This window comes from Delphinus delphis, chromosome 11 (assembly GCF_949987515.2).
Source record: "Delphinus delphis chromosome 11, mDelDel1.2, whole genome shotgun sequence".
Classification (NCBI taxonomy): Eukaryota; Metazoa; Chordata; class Mammalia; order Artiodactyla; family Delphinidae; genus Delphinus; species Delphinus delphis.
In genome coordinates, this window is record NC_082693.1 from 64,914,661 (window position 1) to 64,935,298 (window position 20,638).

Here is a 20,638-nt window from a genome sequence, read left to right on the forward strand (position 1 = left end):
TGTGTGCCCTTTCAGGTAAAATAATTATCTTCTTCACAAAGCAATTCTAGTTGCTCTCCTGAGAGGTGCTTGAAAATATTTGTGAGTGAAATATAACATATTTCTTAGCAAGCATTCACCTTCTTGCTCTGAATATTCACATCGTTAAGTCTTTTTGAGCCAATGATGATTAATGTTTATAGTGAAGCAATAAATGAAATTAATTATTAAATTTACTATCAGTTATTATTTATGATAACTCTTGTGCTCAGTTTTCAAAAATTAATCTTGTATTAACATTGAATATGTTCACTGTCAAGGATAGCTGCTAGAAACTATAGTACCGTGGTGTAACAATCCCTACTTTTGCCCAAATGTAATGTAAGGAAAATCTGTCAGCCTTAGATCCAACTCATCAGGATTGATTCCTCAGAGTTTGAGAATTCATCACTAAAGAACTGCTCAGCTCTGATACTGTGGTAGTGTGACCACAAGGGTAGCATTGTATGAAGGATCCAGTTAGAATATGACTCTTTCCTCTAAGCATCCTGTTATTATTTAATAATATTAAGGAATAAATATCCTTATAGTAGTCTGTTTCTTAGGCATACAGCTACCTTTGACATTTCTGTGCACTTAATTTTGAGAGTTTCCATTTTTGTTCCGGAAATATGTGTGAAAATGTAATTGTTGAAAATTTCATGCTAAGTCTTTGATTTTTTTTTTTTTTTTTGGCTGTGCACAGCGTGCAGGGTTTTAGTTCCCCGACCAGGGATCGAACCCATGCCCCCCACGGTGGAAGTGCAGAGTCCTAACCACTGGACTGCCAGGGAATTCCCTGTAATGTTGATAATTTATGTTACCACTGTAAATTTTTTTTTATTGCATGTGATTCCATGAAATCATGTTTTCTTTAGAAGGTTCAGAATGGTCTGTGAGAATGGATTCTGCAAATGGACTAATATGGACAAATTATTCTGTTTTTATTATTGGAGGAGCCAAAGAAATAGTGATTCAGATACAATTATATGAAAGCCAGAGTTATTTATAGCTTATAGAATATGAAATACTCTAAACAGGAACTTTTCTTAAGTGGACAGTATGAAGAGAGAGAATCTTTTAACACACTGTCTATTGATTTTAATTTCACCTTTTCTCTTTAGGGTGTGGTGAGGCCCACTGGAGGCTACGCTGTAATGCTTAACTGGTCAATGTCTTCTATATATGGACTTAAACCTGGAGAGGTAATCATGGTTTTAAATTCACATTACATGACATTTCTCTGGTTAAGATATATGTATTTTATTATCTTCTTTTTGTTTAGGTGTGGTGGGCAGCTTCTGACTTAGGCTGGGTTGTCGGACATTCCTATATCTGTTATGGACCTCTTCTACACGGAAACACAACAGTTTTATATGAGGTAATAAAATAAAATTAGTACTACATATACATAATATTAATTTTACTAAAAGTTTTAGAGAAGTAGTCCTAAGTAGGAAAAGAAAATTGAATGGGGGCAGGGGACGTTTTTATATCTTCTTCCAGTTATTTCATAAGAGAAAGAAATATATATTTAGAAAAAAATAAACAACTATTTAAATTGTGTTGAACAAAGACATAAAAATTATATTCTGAAAAATATTCACTAACAAGCTTGATGTCTATCACTTTCTAGAAAATATTACTAGACTGATACTGATTTAGAATCTTAGAAAACAGCCATCATAAAACAAGCAACAGAGATTCACCTCTTTGTGTTCTTGTAGGATTAATGGATTTCAAATACGTGGTTTCTTGATTTTAGCTAGACATTTTTGGTAGTTTCTGATGATCGCTATATGTATAAGGGAGAGAGTCATAGACTGATCAGATTCATAGCTGAATAAATGACTGCTTTAGATTCTGTTGCATGGACTAATGTTACCTAGGAATAATATTTTTGTGTGTATATTAGAAAATTCTGCTCTTATGCCTATTCTATTTAATTTTAGCAAATGCCTTATACAAATATTTAAAACACATACCTATCAGATATGTAGGAGATCAAAATTTGAGAGGGACAGCAAAATGATGGTTTGCTAGATCAGTATACAAATGATCTTGGACTTTTGGGACAAAAAACACAAGATGGGAAAATATGGAAATCTTTACAATCTTATATTTATATTAAAAATAATTGCAAAAATGAAGTAAGGGAAACTTGAGTTGGTTGCAGTTTATGTGGTTAAATCCCTGTGTATTATGAGTTCAAACATGAGCGGTTGATAGGATTGTGTTAAAAAAATACTCGCCATATGCAATGTTATAATCTTATCTTTTCACACTTGGAAAACTGTGTTCAGTTTAATGAGGAGGAGAAAAAAATCATTAACTTATTAGAAAGAATTTGGATGAAAGGGACCAGGGTGAAAATGTCATACAAGAAAGAGATGAAGGAATTGTGAATGGTTAGTCTGATAAAAATAATATATTTAGTGTGCATATATGTTAAGTATCTTTTGACATTTAAAGAGTTGCCACATATAAAGGAAGTAGTGTAGTAATTGTAGTAATGTGGAGTTCCAGAGACCTATCTTTTGGAATAATCAGAGAAAGTTTAACTGTCCGTTAGTAGAATAGGGAAGTTCTCAAATAGGAGGCTCTCTTTCACTTAAAGTCTGTCAACATCAAGAAAGAAATTTGAAGATGGGAATTTTATATGCGAGGTGTGGATAATAGTATTAGATGATGTCAAAGTTCTTTACAATCTTAAAATTCTTTAACTCAATGATTCTGAAAAAATTAGAGACTATTCTTGATCTTCATGGAAGTCTTCTAGTCCCAGTCACCATTTAAAGACATGAGTGTTTCTTCATTTTCAGCTGGCTGGTTTTCTGTCTCTGAATGCTCAGAGATACTAAGGCAGACTTTGACACAAGTATTAAACCATCATGCACTTCTCCACATATTTTATACTATGCCTTTGTCCTTTGTAGACTTAACATGCACTGTGGTGTTTGTAATAATTAAAACATAAAATAATCTTGACACATCTGTCCCATACCAAAATCCTTGCAATAGAATAAATGTTTATTAAAATAATAATTCCCCTTGAAGTAAACAAAATAAGCCTCAACACTGAATACTTATAATGAATTATGAAATTGCTAACATAAAGTGACAAAGCCAAAGGTGCCATTATATTGAAAAGTATTTATATTTATAAGTATTAACCTGCCTTTAGAACTGAAGTACATGTAATTTTTGTGCATTTACCATTGGCCTTTTTTTATTTCTCAAGTTTATTTGAAACATGACTTTAACACCATGCAAGGGGCTCCGTTGTTTGTCTTTATCTTGGAATGATGTGCTTAAGAACATTGCAGATACTCTAAAAGTATTTGTCGTACAAAAGAGTGATCCTTTTTTTAACCTTTTAAACCTTATCTCTGCACTCTGGTTTCTTTCCTGCGACTTGTAAACATCTTCAATTCTCTCTGATCACAAAACAAAGCCTTTTAGACTTTTGCACATTTCTAGCTATCCCATCTTTATATTCTTCTTCACTAAGTTCCTTGAAAAAATACACTTCCCATACTGTGTGAACTTTATATTCTTCCAATTATTGTTCATCTCACTGAAGTCTGGTTTCTCTCCACATTGCTTTATAAAGCTGCTGTATCAGAGGTCAACAGTGACTTCATAAATGACAAAGTCAAAGGGCCCCCTTCACTTTGATTTTATTTTTTCTCTCAGTGGCATCAACCCTGCTGACTGAAGGTAATTCTCTCTGTTTTCTTGAGCCCCCTGCCCTTTTGCTATTGTCCAGGCTGTTTCTTTTGCCTGGCATGACTTTCCCTCTGTCTTTGCTTGTTTGGTTAATTCTACCTATCCTTGTAGACTCTGATTAGATGTAATCATCTCTTGGAAAATTTCCTCATAGTCTTTGGCTGTGCTCGGTTCCCCTTTTGTGGTTCTGTTGCCCCCCCGAGCATATGTCTGTTAGTGAGCTGACCACACTGTCCTGAATTTATACCTAGTAAAGTGTGGGGACCTCAAAAGCCAGTCTCAGCATAGTGCAGAGTACACAGTAAACACTTAACAAATGCGTATAGAACTAAATTGTATGCTACTCCTCTGTTCTCTTTCTACCTCTCTGACAGCTTGTCCTCCTTTTCCTTTCTTGGTTTCTTTTACTTTGATGCTAAACATTGGGGATTAATAGGGTCTTGTTCTTAGCCCTCTTTTCCCATTCTGCTTATATTTCCTGGATAATCCCCATGCAGTTGGATTTGAGTATTACTAATTAAACCAAGGCTCCCAACTCCTCCTTTCTATATCTGACCTTTCTGCTAAGCATCAGCTTATTATTCGGCACCTTCAGACAGCCCAGTCATCCCTTATGCTCAAGACAATGTGAAATGAACTCACTATCTCCTCTCTTCCCTGCAAAGACATTGCTTTCCATATACTCTACAGTGTTGTTAATGTTACCTGCATTCACTCAGTCATCCAAACTAAGAATCAAGAAGTGATTCTAACTTCATTCTCCTTACATATCATAACCTATTGCTCATTACATTCTACTGAATTTACATTTTAGTACCTATCAAAAGTGTCTTCTTGTTTCCATGTCTCCTGCCATATGTTCAAGGCTGATAATTTAGCTAGTATGTTGTTGACTGGTGTGTATTCTATGGTTGGCTTCTGATCTCACTTGTGTGGTGCCTATCCTTTCCAGTTGTATATTTCAGATAGCCACTCTAGAGAATGTTCTAACAAATACTTCTGCCTTCAGACGTCCTCCAGGCCATCTCTACCCAAACTTCAATTTCTGAGCTCTCCTCACTTACAGTTATCTATCTAAAATGCAAAGGCCAAGATTTTTCAAAGGGTTGAGTTCTGCCTCCAGGAAGATAGAGATGATATACTTTTCTCTATTCCTCCCGCTAAGTAGAACTAAACATTTTAGGTGTTATGTCTAAAACAAACATAAGACTGAAAGGTGGAGAGAAGACGGAAAACTGTCTTTAGGGACCTTGGGACTCAAAAAACAACATAATGATGAGAACTTGGGTTTTACTTTTCCTTCATATGTCTTACATTTGTGTCTGAAGAAGCTGGCAATCCAGAAATGCCAACAACTGCAGACCAAAAAACAAAAAAAAAACCTCCAAGAAGAAAAAAATAAAGCCTGATCTCTCAAGCCAAAGAATTAGGAAGGAGCAGCCTAAGCAAGACTTAAAACTTTTAGATGGCTCTACTCCAGATAAACGCCACAGAAAAATCCATAATCCCACCCCCACCACCAAACAGCAAAGGCTAAGTGGGAAGCTTAGACTTCCAAAATTGTCAGGCTTTAAGGAGGAGCCGTAACCCTCCCTCTTCCCACAGGGTGGTGTCAAAGGAGTTTGACTAGGGAGCCAAGATTTTCATCCCTGTTAGGTTGTAATGAGGACCCCTTGAACTTGCAATGACAGTAGAGACCAAATAAGGAGGCTGGACTTATCCCCCTCACCTATCAGTAATGAGGTACCCCTTCCATTCTCCATTGGGATGGATGGGGTCAGTGGAGGCCTAGTAGAAAGTCAGGACTTTCACCAGCAATAATAAGACCACTTGTCTCTTCCCTGTGGTGTCAGTGGACACCACGTTGGGAGCAGTAACAGGGAACTCTCACCTTGTCCAGCCAGGGAGGTGCCATTGGAAGCCTACCGTTAGAACTAGAAGCAACCCAGCAGTAATGAAGTGCATCTTCCCAATTGGGTATCAATGGAGGCCAAATGAGGGACCTGGATTTCTACCCTTACCTCTTCCTTCTTTGCTGGAGTGAAATCTAAGTAAGCCACTTTAAACAAGATTTAAATATGAGTCAGTCTCATAATATAGTACAAAAAAATGTCCAGGATTTGATGAAAAGATCGTTCCTCATACCAAGAACTAAAACGATCGCAAGCTGAATATGAAAAGACAGTTGATAGATACCAATACTGAGATGACGGAGATGTTAGAATTATCTGACAGAGATTTTAAAGCAGCTGTGGTAAAAATGCTTCAACAATTGATGATGGACATTCTTGAAACAATTGAAAAAATAGACAGTCACAGTAAAGAAATAAAAAGTTCCAGCAAAGATATAGATGCTATAACGAACAACCATATGGAAATTTTAGAACTGAAAAATACAATAACCAAGATAAAAACTCAATAGATGGGCTCAGTACCAGCATGGAAGGGACAGAGGAAACAATTAATGAACTGGAAGAAGGAACAATAGAAATTACCCAATCTAAACAACAGAAAGAAAATAGACTGAAAAGAAAAAACTAACAGAGCCTCAGGGATATGTGGAATGATGACAAAAGATCTAGCACTTGTGACTTCAGTCATGGAAGGAAAGGAGAAAGAGAGTGGGCCTGAAAAAAGTACTCAAAAAAATAATGGAAAACTTCTGAAAACTTCTCAACTTCTCAAATTTGGCCAAAGATATACATCTATAGATTTAAGAAACTGAGCAAACCCCCAAACAAGATTACTCTAAAGAAATCCACATTCACACAAAAAACCCTTAACTTTCTGAAAATTGAAGGCAAAAGAAATAATCTTGAAAGTAGTGAAAGAGAAAGGATACCTTATCTGTATGGGTAAAACCGTTTGAATGACAGGATTTTTTCAAATACTAGGGAAGTCAGAGGGAAGTGACAATGTTTTTCAAGTGTGGAAAGAAAAGAACTGTCAATCCAGAATTCTATATTCATCCAAAATATACTTTGAGAATAAAGGAGAAATAAAGACATTCTCAAGATGAAGAAAAATTTAGAGAATTTGTCACCACTAGGCCTCCCCAGAAAGGACAGCCAGTGGCCAGTAGTTAATGATAAAAGACTAAGTACTTCCCCTGATGTCTGAGAACAAAGCAAGGATGTCCACTCTTACCACTCTATTCAATATACTCCTGGAAGTTCTAGCCAATTTGATAAGGCAATATATGGAAACAAAAAGAGAAACATATCAGAAAGGAAGAAATCAAATTGTCTTTATTTGCAGATGGCATGATTGTCTATGTAGGAAATTATAAAACATGTTTTAAAACCCTAAATTAATAAGTGAGTTCAACCAGGTCTCAGGAGACAAGGTAAGCATACAAACATCAATTGTTTTTCTCCATAATAAACACCTTTGGCTACCAAAGAGCAACATGAGGAGTCCTTGTAGAGATGGAACTGTCCTTTATCTTGATTATATCAATATCCTGATTGTGATATTAAACGATAGTTTTGCAAGATATTACTGATAGGGAAAATTGTATTAAGGGTGCACGACATATCTCTGTATTATCTCTTACAATTCCATGTGGATCTACAATTATCTCATATAAAAAATGTAACTAAAAAGTACAAAAAAGGCTTCAGGGAACTCCTGTCAAAGAACGTAATTCAAACTCATTTGCACGATACAAATGATCCATGGTCATCTGCCCTTTGCCTGCCTCTAAGGTCTGTCTCTTGTTCCCGGCCCCTAATTCAGCTTCCCACCCAACAATCCACTCCTACTGGCACTTACATGAACAGAACTGCCAGTGACTAAGTTGTTTCCTCTACTAAAATCCCACTTTTGTTCTGATCACGTAGCCGAGTGGTTCTTTTTCTTAAGGGATCAACTTAAATTACATCTTCTCTCTGATATTTTCTTTGCCTTCCTCAGGCGGATTGAAGTTCTTTATGCTTCTGTTATACCATCTAGATTCCTTTGATCTTGTAAATACGGTGCTGTGATACTGTAAACTCCTTGAGGGCAGGGAATGTTTGTCATTTATGTACCCCCAAGGTCCAGCACAGTGCCTTTCAGGAAGTAGGTAAAATTCGTTGTGTGAATGAACCATTTCTAAGCAGATTGATTCACAACTTGAACATGCAAAATGCTGGGAAAAAACTTACTTGCTTGATTCATTAACACCAAACAAAGGTATAGAAGAGTCCTGACTTGTCACTAGGACAGCAAGTGAAAAAAATCTTTATTAACCTCCACCAAATAATAGTCCCACATGTGTCCCAATTTTAGTTGGATTACCGAATTAATATTAATATGATTTTATTTTAGTATTATTAGTATTTTTTATTTAGGAAACTAAAATCTCCCATTAAATAATAAAAATACATTCTTTACATAGTAAACAGAATAGTTTAGTAGATCATTCATATCTTCATAGGATTACCTTTTCTAAAGAGAAATAAAAGCATACAGTTGACCACAGTTTTATTTTCATTCTTAATGAATTATAGTATTTCAAAGCTATAAATGAGGTAGACAGTGAATTGGTATCTGTGATAATATTTTTCCTTAATGATATATTTTAACAAAAATTGATATTCTGAAGTATTAAGAGATTTGCAGTTCATTATGTGCCCAAATCATCTAGAGTACAGCAACCAGTTCATAAAACATTTCTTTTTATTAAATGCAAATGGTTCATGATATCTTATGAATAAATGATGAATGAATCCTTTTTTTCTCAGCAAAGTTAAAAAAAGTTATATCCTGGATTTTAATACAAATCTATATTTACAGTGGCCGAAAGAATATTGAAAATGGTTATAACTAAGTTGGATATTCAGTTTAACTTCTTTTTTTTGCGGTACGCGGGCCTCTCACTGTTGTGGCCTCTCCCGTTGCGGAGCACAGGCTCCGGATGCGCAGGCTCATCGGCCATGGCTCACAGGCCCAGCCGCTCCACGGCATGTGGGATCTTCCCGGACCAGGGCACGAACCCGTGTCCCTTGCATCGGCAGGCGGACTCTCAACCACTGCGCCACCAGGGAAGCCCCAGTTTAACTTCGAAGTACATAAGAGTTACCCACTTGAAACAATCTGTGTTTCACCATAAAAGCTTACAGTGGATATTTAAATAAGATTTTCTTTTTTGCCATAGAGGACATATAGCCCAACATCTGCAGGTTAAAAACATGTTGGAAATCCTGGTGGTTTTCTTTGGTTTTAGCTTCCTGATAACTACCAAATTTTCAACACATCCCTGTCTCTCTCATTAAAACAAACAAACAGCAACCAAAAAACCCCACAAAAATCCTTGATTCTCTATCCCCTTGCAGTTACAATACTCTCTCTTCATCTTTAAAGGCTTGCCTATACCCAATAGCTTCATTTTCTAACCTAGAACTTAACTCTGCAATCCTCTCCAATTGGCCTCTGTCATCATCATTTCATAATAACAGCTTTTTGATAATTTCCTAGTGATCTTTATTTTTTCAGATGCCAATGGACATTTTCAGTCCTCTTCATACTTGACTTTTCAACATTTGAAAGGGTTGACTTTCACTCTATCTTAGTCACTTTCTTCCCTTCTAAGGCACAACATGCTCCTATTTTTTTGAAGTTATTCTTATGCTCATTTCTGCTACAGTACTTTTCCTACTTGTTGCCTGAAATATATTCCTCTTATACTTTAGAGCACAGCCAGGTGTTACTTCCTGAGGGAAGCCCCCCTTGACCTCTCTGACTAGGTCAAATCTTTGTAGTCTCTCTTAAGCACCTTGAGTTTTTCCTTCCTGACTTGTGTCACAGTTGCCATTTCACATTAGTTTATAGGCTCCTTTGATTTATTTGCCCCTCTCTGTTCTGAACTCTGAGAGGGAAGGTTTCATTTTAGTGTTTGCTCCCCATCAAGTCTCAACTTTTAGCCTTGTTTTTGACACATTCTGAGTTCTCAATAAATATTTGTTAAATAAATGGCTGAATGAATATATCAGAAAAAGAAACACAAGAACTTCATTTGTAAGTAAGGACTTTTTTCCCTGACAGAGGAAAAAGTAATTCTAATATTCTCTTTACTAGAGAACTTCATGAGCAACTTAAGTAATCTGTTATATTTTTTAATAAGCAAAGAGTTAATTTTGTTCATTGACCTGGACATATTTAATGTATGCAATTCTGGAAGCCATATTGGACTGACCAATTAAAATATGTAAAGCAATGTTGAATAATTCAGTCCTTGTTTTTGAGAGGAAGAAAACAAACAGTACCTTTCTATAAATTTATTTTATTAATGCATGCTGATTGAAACAGACCTATCCCCAGCAACATATGGACGAGGACGTACTTGGTACAGAGGTTTTGTCAAAGAGGAAGAATGTAACGAACAGTACTCTAATATAGAAACTTTCATATATAAACAAATTTAGCAACCTGCTGTGTGTATGTGTGTGTGTGTGTGTGTGTGTGTTTGTAAATGGTGTTTATACTCATATGTTTTCTGGCCTCTCTCTTCTATTTCCTATTTGCCCCCTTTTTCAAAAGGCCTGGCATCTGCTAAATCAAAACCCAACCCATCTTCTCAAGGGCAAGCAAATTCTCCTTGGTCCTGTCTTTCTCCTTATCTTTGCTTGGGTGTTAATGGACAAATATGTATCTTGTACACACATTTCAATTGCCTAGTACAATGGAACTCAGGCTTTCCACATGGTAGTGGTGGCTGAACAAGAAACCAGCTTAGCTGACAAACATCTCATAGTAGTCCCTTACGATTCTTTTAATATCTGAGGCATCCGTTATATTGTCTCCTCTTTCATTTCTGATTTTATTTATTTGGGTCTTTTCTCTTTTTTTCCTAGTTAGTCTAGCTAAGGGTTTGTCAATTTTATCTTCTAAAAAAGATCAACTTGTAATTTTAGTTTTTTCTATTGTTTTTCCATTCTCTGATTTATTTCTACTCTAGTCTTTACTATTTCCTTCCTTCTGCTAACTTTAGGCTTAATTATTATTCTTTTTCTAGCTCCTTGAGGTATAAAGTTATTTTATCTGAAACCTTTCTTTTTTTTATTGACAGCGTTTATCACTATAAATTTACCTCTTAGTATTGCTTTTGTTGTATCCCACGAGTTTGGTATGTTGTGTATTTCTTTTTGTATGTATTTCTTTTTATCTCAAGATACTTTTAAAACTCTCTTTTGACTTCCTTATGGACCCAGTGGTAGTTCAAGAGTGTGTTGTTTATTTTCCATGTATTTGTGAATTTTACTATTTTCTTACTGTTTTTGATTTCTAGTTTCATTCCATTGTGGTCAGAAAAGATACTTGGAGTGATTTCTGTTTTCTTAAATTTGTAAAGGCTGTTTTGTGACCTAACATATGATCTATCCTAGAGAATGTTTTGTATGTACTTGGGAAGAACGTATATTTTTCTGCTATTGGGTAGAAAGATGTTGGGCAAGGGATAGAAAGTTTTAGTTATTCATGATGATTAAGTTCTGGAGATCTAATGTACAGCAATGTGACTATAGTTAACAACACAGTTTTGCATACTTGAAATTTGCTAAGAGGGTAGATCATAAGTGTTCTTACCACACACACAAAGAAAAGAAAGAAAAAAGAAAATGGTAACTATGTGAGGTGATGAATATATTAATTAGTTTGTGGTGATTATTTGTTGATATATACATGTATCAAAATATCAAGTTATACACCTTAAATACATATAAATTTTGTTAATTACACCTCAACAAAGGTGTAAATGGAGAAAAATGATAGTAAACTGCTTGTATATAAAAATAACACAAAATAAAATAGATTGTACTTTAAATAAAAAAGAAAAAAATCAATTTGGATAAGTTATTACCTAGAGTGGATTATTAGTTATTAGTCACCATAAATCTATCTTGGCATTAAATTATAAACCAGTTGGTATAATTGACCTTGATGTGGCAATTGTCATTTTTATGTAATAACAGTCTCTTTGGAATCAAGGAATGAAAGCTTGCTTTCATTTTATATTTGTTTGCATTTCACAAATTGTCTATTTCATAGCAGCAAGCCATTTCAATAAACTCTTTAGTATCCTCACTAGATTAACCAGGGCAGATGGTTGTCTGTTAATAATTCAACAGTTATCTTTGAAGATACGTACTACATTCTGCCTTCTCAGGCAATACATTAGTTAGAAGAAGTAGAGGATTTAAGATTCTGAGTTGTGTTGTAGTAGCACGGTCACAGGACTGGAAATATGAATATCCATGTTATTTATCTTGGTCTGCCTTCATCTACCTATATGACCCTGGACAAATGAATTCACCCTCTTTGGTAATTCTTCATCATTAAAGCTGGAGAATTGACATGTATTCTCCCAGCTCTGCACTTCTGTGAATCTTCTCCAAGTCAGTTGGTTGTTTTTTTTTTCCCTAGTATAAATATATTGTTTGATAACATTTTAATTTTTTAACTCTGGAATTAATTCCAATTTCTTTTCATAGTGATGCTCACCTTCCAAACGCATTTACTGAAGAAAGGTTTCATTCTAAAATAATGAAAATTTTTAATGTTCGAGAGGAAGCATGGAAGTTCAGACTTCCATAGCATGATTCCTGAAACTTCTACATATTAATTATTTGACCTCAGACAAGTTACTTAACTGTTCCTAGCCTCAGTTTTCTCATCTATAAATATCACTATTGGGCTTCCCTGGTGGCGCAGTGGTAGAGAGTCCGCCTGCCAATGCAGGGGACACGGGTTCGTGTCCCGGTCCGGGAAGATCCCACATGCCGCGGAGCGGCTGGGCCCGTGAGCCATGGCCGCTGAGCCTGCGCGTCCGGAGCCTGTGCTCCGCAACAGGAGAGGCCACAACAGTGAGAGGCCCGCATACCGCAAAAAATAAATAAATAAATAAATAAATAAATAAATATCACTATTAATAGTACCTTTCTTACATGGCATTACATTGATTAATCCATTGAAATCCCTTAGGAGAGTTACCAGGATATAATTGTACAATAAATATTAGATATTATAAGCTACTATTATTATTCAAAACTATGAATTTTTTCTTTCCCAGAATAAAATTCTATAATATAAACACTAACCATTCATTCCCATGGAATCCGGCCATTGTAATGCTTGAATTTTCAGGTACTCACATTTCTTCTTTCAAACTGTGTTTGTCCTCACAACTGTGAAGCGACCATCAGAACACTAGAGGCTACTCCCTTTGGAGCCCATTAGTTCCCTTCTAAGCACCAGGCAAAGGAATCAGCACACAGAGATGTGTTGATCCTGGTCCTACCAACTTTGAAGAATGAGCAGCAGTTGTGGAAAATAACCCAGGGGTCTCTCCCCTCAAGGATCTGTCCTTTCAGAGTAGAACTTGTGAGTGAAATGAGAGTGGCCTGGAAGTCTTTAATCTGCAAATAATATAACACATTTCATGGTTCGTTATTATCCGAACATTTATAACCCTTCACTTCTATTTTTGATGGGCTTTATCATTACTGGCTTTTAAACTGCCTATATGTCTTTGAAAACTTCAGAGTATTCAGCTTGATAATCTCTTACTGAATGTTCTTTTCCTGAATTCATAGGAGGATGGAAGAGTTTAGATACCCCTAGTTTTTTCTTTCTTTATAGAATGATTAGTGTAGAAGTGAGCTCTTTACTTTCCTTTATTTGTATAAAAATCAAATAAGACTATGTGAAATTAGTTTGAAAGCTCCAAAGAAATATGATTGTATGTATTTGTATGTATAAAATGTATACAAAATATGACGGTATGTACAATATAAATTTGTGTAAAATGTGAGACATTATTATCACTGTATATACATGGATCAAAATGTTAAGCCATTTTCCAGTATGAAAGTCTCGTGTTTGAGAATATTGAGGATAATTCTTTGAACTACTTTCAAATTATTTTTGTATTGAACACTCTTGTTAAATCATCCCCAGTGTTTCTTCAATGCTATGTTGTCTGCTCTGTGCTGCACTGGATCTGTAACCTCCATGAAGACATCCTATGATGTATTTTTCCACACATGGATGTTCTGAATTCTTAGCCCCTCCCAGGCTTCTTTTCAACAATGTAACTGTCACTTGCATATATAGAGTTATCTTCTCTTTGCAAGAAATTTGTACTTCCACCTATATTAACGTGTTTTCTTTATTGATGATCCCCTTTTCAAGGACAGAGATTTGCTTCTTTCCAGCATAGAGTATGTTACTTCTTTAATACTAGTAGCCACAACTGTTGCTAACTAGTACACTCAATAGGCACACATCAGAGACTTTTCCCTTATTCCTCATATAATAGAAAATTATTTATTTCTTTTAAATCTAGTATAATGGCAATGAGCTTTTATGTATGTACAGAATGAGAAAAATGATGACTCAGTTATTACTTTGATCCCAGCTATATAATTTCATCATCTCAATTGGAAAAGATTGTAAAGCTGATGCCAGCATCTTTTAGGTTTCTCACATGACTAGTTGTTCAAAGATTTTTATTTCTGAGTGTATTTTTCTCTGTGTGTGCCTGTGTTTTACGTGAGAACAAGCAAGTGCAGCTATTGTCATAGCTCCATCAACAATATTTATTGGTGCCTATTGTGAGCTCTACATTTTGCTAGGGTTGATAGGGAAGCAGAGTGTATCAGATACACTCCTTGCACTGAAAGCACTGACAATATAGTCAAATAATTAAGATTAAAGGACAGAAAGCAAACCAATTGAAGAGACACTACCCAAGAAATTTCTTACAGTGTATAGAAGATGTGAAAAAATTTACAGAAACTATTACATTGAACCATTAATACGCTACAATAAATTCTTGAACCTGTTTTGATACAATTTTCTGATGATGGAACTAAATAAGGCTCAAAAAAATTAAATAAGTTGCCTTAGGTCACATAGCTTGTAAATGGCAGTGTTTGGATTCCACCTTGGCTCAAAAATCTGTCTACTAGTCCCTTAAGAGAAGTTTAGGACTAGAGTAGACAGGAAAAGCTTTGTGGATGAGACAGTACAAGTAATAATAATAGCTACTATGGATTGAGTGTTGGATGATAGGAACTCCTCTAAGAAGTTTACATGGTTTTAATTAATTCTGTCTCCAAACCCATGGGGTAAATTTTTTGCATCCTGATTTACAGCTGTAGAAACTGAGTATCAGAGACATTGAATAACTTTATCAGTGGCACAAGAGTGATGGAGCTGGGATTTGAAACAAGGTTTTCTGGCTCCAAAGGCAGTGTTCTCTAGTCATAATCTTAAGATGAACAATTGGGAAACTTGAGTATTGCAAACTAGATGGCCAGAGCCAGGGTGTCAGTGATCTGAACATTAAGGCAAAGGCAGGATGTTAGAGTGTCAAGTGGATATTGTAAGACAGAGGTAAAAAAGGAAGTTGAGAATAGTTTTGATGTCTTCAGCTAGGACAACTGATTAATGGCAGTTATCAACTGAAGTACGATAGTGTGGGAGCAACAGTTCTTGTGGAGGAGTTTTGGCAATGTAGAGTTTAAAGGGGCTGTGCAGACATTTGTATGATATTGGGAAGTCAGGTTTGAAACTCAGAAGAACTTTCTGAATTAGAGATGTAGAAGAGTTAATAATTTAAGTCCCTAAGATGATCAAGATATGCAGAGAGGTGAAGACTGAGAAAAGAAAGCAATATAACTTGAGAGTGAGAAATTGGAGAGGCGATGGAAGAATCAGAAAAGTGTCCTGAAGACCAGTGGAGGAGAGGTTTTCCAGAAGATGGGGGATCAGCAGTGCCAAGTGCTACAGAGAGAGGTCTGGTAGGACAAATATTGAAGAGAGCTTTGGCAATTTGGATATGGTTCGTCACCCTGATCAGAGCAGTTTCGTGAGAAAATTTGTGTGTTCATTTTTTTTTTAACGTGGGGAAATAGGAGCATGTTGAAGGTTGTACTGGTAAATTATTGGATGTACGGAGGAGTCAGGCTTTGTACAGCCTCAGGTTGAATAGCAGTATACATACGGAATAGCCACACTTTACTTTCTGGGCAGAAATCTGTTAGGGTAATAATGCAAGAAGCCATCTAATTTCTCTGCTTACAGCAAAGTCTCTCACTACTCACTGTGAGTAAAGAAAACCTGAATTTGTACCTCTAGTACAGGATAGCAGAGCGATTGCTCATCAGCCTGGAGGAATTCAGAGGTGAAAGCAGTCCTGCTAGAAGCCTTGAACTACCAGCTATCCTAGTGATAATTGCTCTCTGACTGCTGAGAACGGTAAATATGTCAGAGTCCCTAATTAGCTCAGCACTGGGTCTGCAGAATTACCAGTTCCATTGCTCTGCTTCATTCACTTGCCATTAATACTTTTGGGGGTAAGCATCTTTTTAGTATTTTTATGACCAAGGTGGAAGCAGTGGTTTATTCATTGGGGGTAGGATCTCCACAAGGCCCAGTATGGTCAACTCTAGAGATGGGAGAAGGCAGGGGAAGAACCAAACCAAAAGCAATAGATCTATTTTAATTTTTTCAACTCTACTGAGGTATAATTGACAAGTAAAATTGTAGGATATTTGATATATGTGCACATTATGAAAGGATTCCTCCCATCTACTTAATTAAAACATCCATCACCTCCCATATTAATTTTTTTTTTTCTGTTGAGAATGTTTAAGTTCTACTCTCTTAGCAAATTTCAATTATATAATACAGTGTTATCAACTGTAGTTACTATGTTATACATTAGATTCTCAGACTTTATTCATCTTACAGGTGAAGGTTTGTACAAAAGGGATAGATTAGATGGAGTTACAGATAAACATACACACCCTTAATATAGTCATGGAGAAGTCTTACTTTTTCAGGCTGGAAGCTAGAGCATGTCCTTCTTAACTGAAGAAAGGCAAGGACTCAAGCCTGAGGAATTGCATCCCTGTGGTATCTACCACAGGAGATAGTAAAGAGGGATTGTCAAAATAACAAGTTTAGGGGCTTCCCTGGTGGCGCAGTGGTTGAGAGTCCACCTGCCGATGCAGGGAACACGGGTTCGTGCCCGGCCTGGGAAGATCCCACATGCCGCGGAGCGGCTGGGCCCGTGAACCATGGCCGCTGAGCCTGCGCGTCCGGAGCCTGTGCTCCGCAACGGGAGGGGCCACAACAGTGAGAGGCCCACGTATGGCAAAAAAAATAAATAAATAACAAGTTTATAGAAAGCATTAATTTGAACCAGGTGAAATTGATGATATTCGACTGGTTTTGACTTACACAAATGGCAAATTTTTATAATCAAAATAATAGGAGGGAAAAGACAGGTGGACCTCAGGTGGACGACTAAGTTTGGTTTTTGAGACTATTCGTAGCCCTTTGATAAAAGTGGATTAAAAGGGTAGGACTAGGGAAACTTATTTACCCTGTGGAGAAGAAAGTGAACAAATGTTATGATATCTACCTGTTCATCTGCCCTCTCGCTTCATCCAAGCTGTTTCTCAGAGCAAAACAAAATCTTTGAAGAGATTTTGCCTAGAAACCTAGGGATATATGTAGAAACCTTTTGGTTATGAAAGGGATTTCAGAATCTGATAAAAGCAGTTGACTTCCCTCCCTAGGAAAATGAACATATACACATTAAAAAAAAAAAAAGAATATTTATGAACCCCCTGAAATTCAGGTGAGAAACCCCTCATTTAAAAGATAAAGATGTATTGATCTCAAGCAGTGATACAACCAAAGTAAAATCCCAAACTAAGACTTAATTTTCAAAGGTCTCTGGAAAGCACGAAAGAGCAGCTGGGGTTAATCATTCCACCTTTGGAGATAAGGCATTTGTACTCAGCATGCTAAGTCTTACAAATCATATATATATATCTCCAGTCTGGAGTCTGGGTTATACATCAAGGCATAAAGAATTTGGAGCAATGAGGCATTTCTCTCCAATTATTTTCTCAGTAGATGGCTTCCTATTATCAGATTTCAGTTATCAGTATATTCTTCTACCAATACTTTGATTGGCTTATTTATTAATAACATATGGAACAAAGCAGCAAAGTTTAGTGTTAAATTCTAGGCTCATCCAGTAGGGTAACCAGGCAGGTGGATATTGGAAGATAGCCTAGCCTTGGGTAATGCTTAATATCTAAGGACTAGGCATTGGTTCTTAATCCTGGCTGTGGATTATAATTATTTTGTGAACACATAAAACATAACACTGTCCAGCCCCATCTCAAGGCAGATTAGATCATAATCTCAGGGAGTGGGGACCAGGCACTGGTACCTTTTAAAAGCATTCCAAGAAGTTCTAATGTACATTTAGGGTTGACAATCACTGGTTTAGAGTAAAATTAGATGGTGGTATGGATACGATGAAGGAAAGCAAGATAAAAGTATATTCTCATAGGTGAGGCCCGTGGAATGATGGGAAATCTCTAGTCAATAATGAGTTAGTCAGTATAAATTTTTAGTTATTAATTTGTATTTATAGGTAAGTTTTTACTAGAAACTAACACAGTATTGCGAGGCAATTATACTCCAATAAAGATCTACTTAAAAAAAAAAAATTCCTTATAGAAGCTCTTGACCACTGGTTGTCAGTAGGGGGTAGTTGGCCTTTGGATAGGAGTCTGCCCTTCCCCCTCCCCCGTGGTTGCCAGCAGCCAAAATAAAGCAAACTTTCCTTTTCACAAAAAAAAAACAACAAAACAAACAAAAAAACCAACAAAAAACAATACAAACAAACAAAAAGGAGTCTGCTATAGTAACATAGACTCTTAGGGCTGAGGGTCTTAAGGCATAGGGCAATTATCCCATCTGGCTTTAAAGCAGCAGTAATATTTTCAAAATTGGCACAAGATAATGTGAGTTATCAGGAGAGGAACTTCAGGAAAGAAAAAGCCCATCTTTACAAAAGGTTATGCACACACTTGGTGCATATTTCGAAACTCACAAAAGGGTAAAGAGTGCAAACCTCATTGCCCTCTGTTCCCAGCTGTCCAATTTCTCTCACTTGGAAGCAATCAATCTCTTGTTTACAATAGTTCATTCATATATAAGCAGTGTCTTTTCTTTTTGTATACAAACAGCACTGTACGAATGGTATGCACACTATTCTACATTTTGCTTTTTTCACTAAACAATATACCCTGGAAATTGCTTATGTTTTAACAAGTCTCAGGTTTAGATGTTGCATGTCCAAACTTGCATCCCTTGATACCAGGCATGTAGTAGGAACTCAACAAATGCTATTGTCAATTTCATCACTCTTCCTAAATAAATAAACTGACACTGCGGCACCTGTATGCTGAAATGAAATTCAGAACTAGTCCATAAGGGATTTTTGCTGTCTTCACCTTAGAACTATAGTAAAAGCGTGCCTTCCATGACATTCTCAGAAGTAGTGTTCAAAAAGAGACCAAATATATTTCAAATCCTGCCACAAAAAGAGGCAAAAACTGTAGTTGACTCAAAAATTTTATGTCAAAATCTGAGAAATCACAAGTACCGTTGACCCCCAAGCCTTGAATAAACTGAAATCATAGGATTAATAATAAAGCCAATTTTTTTTTACTCAAAAATTTAATTCTGATGTTTACATATACCTTTGTTTTAAGTTGTATTTCACTACTTTCCTGTGTTGAAAACTTAACCTCACTGGAACTTGTGTGGGAAGTCTAGGCATTACCTGGTTTTCTAACTCTGAACTTACATCTGTGGTCCATTAACATTAACACATTGAAGCAGTAAGTGGCAGACAATTATAAGTGAAGGTTAATTTTACGATATTTGGTATCTGAAGAGAACTGTCATGTTCTCTGTGCTTTGTACCTTTGCTAAACCACAATATAAATATAAGCAGTTGATATTTTATAGATCTCTGATGTTAAAAAGTCATGATTTATAACAGCTGAAAGCTCATAATCTCTGCTTTGCCATTTAGGGATTGCTTTCTGCCTTTGTTTTCTGGGCAGCAATCAACACTGTAGACTTTAGTTTAGAGGCAGGGAATCAAAGCAACTGGTAATGACATCGATTGAGTTTTAAAGAGATGTTAAGTTACCTGCATTACTGCTTTGGGTGTATATGTTGTTTGTTAAAAATCCCTATAATCTTAGAATCTTCTTATTTTAAAATTGAATAGGTTTGGGGCTATTGCCCCTTACTGAATATGCAAGTTCTGGAGTCAGTGTCATTTTTTCCAAGCAGCTCAGCATACTTAGTGTGTTACTGGTTACTTTTAAAAAGCATTATAAAGGAGTCATATTGCTTATGTGTGCATGCATGTCTGTGTGTGCACATGAGCCTATGATGTGCAGGAGGGCAGGAGAGAAGAGTGTTCGATCAAATCAATAAGGCATTGAGTCATCTGCATTTAGAGTTCATAATGAAAGAGGCTTACTGGCATTGCTTCAGTTTTCTGAAGCTGCTAGTGGTGATAGATGCTGAGAACATATGGGTCCTACGTTTATCACTGTAGTCTTTCCCTTTATTAGACACAAAATAGTTTATAGCACGTGCTATGTAATTTTTAATAATATTACTACACACACACACACCCAATTACTAAAGTGTAAGTTCCCTTAGAGCAGGACCTTACCTGGCTTGTTCAAATAATTATTCCCAGAATTTAGAAAAGTGTCTAGACCATAGTAGATGACCAATAAGTATTTATTAAATTAATGAATATATTAGCACTGTTTAATGTATTATGATTGTATGCAAACAATCATTTCTGATGAAAGATCTTATTCTATGCTGTATTATACTTGCTGAGATGTTTATATCATTCAGAGCCTAATGTATGTGTTAATCAGCAGGCTGTTTTGGGGAACAATAATTTCTTTGATGTATCATAACTTATATTTTAATCAAAATTTGAGATCAAATAGAAGTTTTAAGAAAATAAAAAATAAAATATATATTAACGTAATTCCAAAAT

General features: G+C 36.0%; 1 protein-coding gene across 7 annotated transcripts in view; it reads left to right on the forward strand.

The window, feature by feature from the left end:
• The window catches only part of ACSS3 (acyl-CoA synthetase short chain family member 3), a 151,095-nt gene that overhangs the window by 64,772 nt on the left and 65,685 nt on the right, over positions 1–20,638 (forward strand). For all 7 annotated transcript variants that reach the window (XR_009521233.1, XM_060025308.1, XM_060025309.1 and 4 more), the window contains 2 exons: positions 1,143–1,223; positions 1,304–1,399. Coding sequence is in view for 6 of the 7 variants with exons in the window: in XM_060025308.1 (XP_059881291.1) it covers positions 1,143–1,223; positions 1,304–1,399 (177 nt within the window). In the remaining variant the exon portion in view is untranslated. The remainder of the gene's footprint in view (positions 1–1,142; positions 1,224–1,303; positions 1,400–20,638) is intronic.